The following is a 1,587-nucleotide window of genomic DNA, read 5'->3' on the forward strand; positions in this document are numbered from 1 at the left end:
GTGCCTAACACCTTCCCCTCGAGGTAATTTCGAGCCCTTACCTAATCTCTGATAATGTAAACTGGTTTCACGAGTTAATTTTTCTAGGTGCCCTAACTCACCTTAATCCGTTAGGTGGCGGCTCTTCAAATCTCTTACCCAATTCCAAAAGGAAAGGAGTTGTCCCAAATGTCGAAACCCGGACTCCGCGAGGAAAAAGGGGGCGCAATACTGCTGCTATTATTCCGTATTTGAGATATGAAAAGTCGTAAGAGTCTATTCCAACAAAACCTCATCATTCATAACATCCTCACATAATTTTAATTGGGAAGTTGTTCGAAATACAGCAGAGTTATACTCACTTACGATCTTAAAATTCTGCAAGAGTAAGTGCATCCACTCATATCGAGCCCTTGGCAATATCTTATCCTTAAGGTTATCATACGTTTCCTTCATACCAGTCCATAATTCAAGTAGATCTTTCACTGTCAAAAATTCAACCTTCAAACCTTCATCCAAATGATGACGAAGGAAAATTATGGTCTTTGCGTTGTCCTGGCTTGATGCCTCATTACCCTGAGTAATGATGTCACCAAGGCCTTTAGCGACTAAGTGAATCTCAGCATCGAGAACCCATGATAGGTAATTCTCTCCAGAAATGTCAAGTGCCACAAACTCAAGCTATGACAAATTCGACATTGTGAAAACTATCAGAGAAGATAAATAATTAGAAATTATTATGATAATAGCGTAAAGAAATGATGGACATAATATCAAGTTTGTGATCTATATACATTAAAGTGATATTCCATAGAAGAAAATACTACTTTTTTTTTCAAATTATAAAAATATCTTTGATGTTAACCAAAACGAAAATGTCTTTACAATTCAATTGTCGAACATAAAATAAGTATTCTTCTCTCAATTAATTCGATTAACATAAAAATTAACAACTTTCACGTGACAATCATGCAAACAACTTAAAATAAAGAAACATAGAATTCTTTATTTTTACACATGTCCAGAGATGTGAGAAATTATAAAACTGCATATTAAAGACACTAATCATGAAATCAAAATATACAAAGAAGAAAACAGAATGAACAAATATACCTTAACAACGAAAAGAGACTGACTTCAGGCTGATAACATATTAAGAAATGTAGCTCAAAGTAACAACACAAAACAAGAAGATAAGTAATAGAATAAGAGAAGAAGGGATAACTTTCTTATTTCATCAAGTGTTCAAGTGTGTCCCATCTCACATTTTATTCCTCTATTTAAACTATTACATAGAAGGTTATATAATGATTGTCTTAAACATGATATTAATAATTGAGATCATGGGGGAAGATCATGGGGAGGGGTTATGGAGGTGTGAGAGTTACGATCATAATAATAATGAGTAGTGGGAGGTTATTTACATCATGAGTGAAAGTAGTGGGAGCAGTGGACATCCACATTTACTAAAGGTTTTACAACACTATAAGGTTTTTAGGATTGAAATTATTGTCTTTTTAAAATTATTGGTTCATATTTCTATTTATTGCAATATTAATGAATTTTCACATGTAAATTTATGTTGCGCGTCAAACATACTGGGTTTAG

At 33.5% G+C, this 1,587-nt stretch overlaps 1 protein-coding gene across 1 annotated transcript; it reads right to left on the reverse strand.

Annotated features, from left to right (window-relative positions):
- Positions 1-255: 255 nt before the first annotated feature.
- Positions 256-660, reverse strand: LOC109220265 (the record flags this gene model as incomplete). The annotated part of the gene is made up of 1 exon (XM_019384721.1): positions 256-660. A coding segment is annotated over one exon (405 nt), but the record flags the coding sequence as incomplete, so codon positions are not given.
- Positions 661-1,587: the final 927 nt, after the last annotated feature.

The sequence above is a fragment of the Nicotiana attenuata genome, unplaced genomic scaffold (genome assembly GCF_001879085.1).
Source record: "Nicotiana attenuata strain UT unplaced genomic scaffold, NIATTr2, whole genome shotgun sequence".
In the NCBI taxonomy this organism is placed as follows: domain Eukaryota; kingdom Viridiplantae; phylum Streptophyta; class Magnoliopsida; order Solanales; family Solanaceae; genus Nicotiana; species Nicotiana attenuata.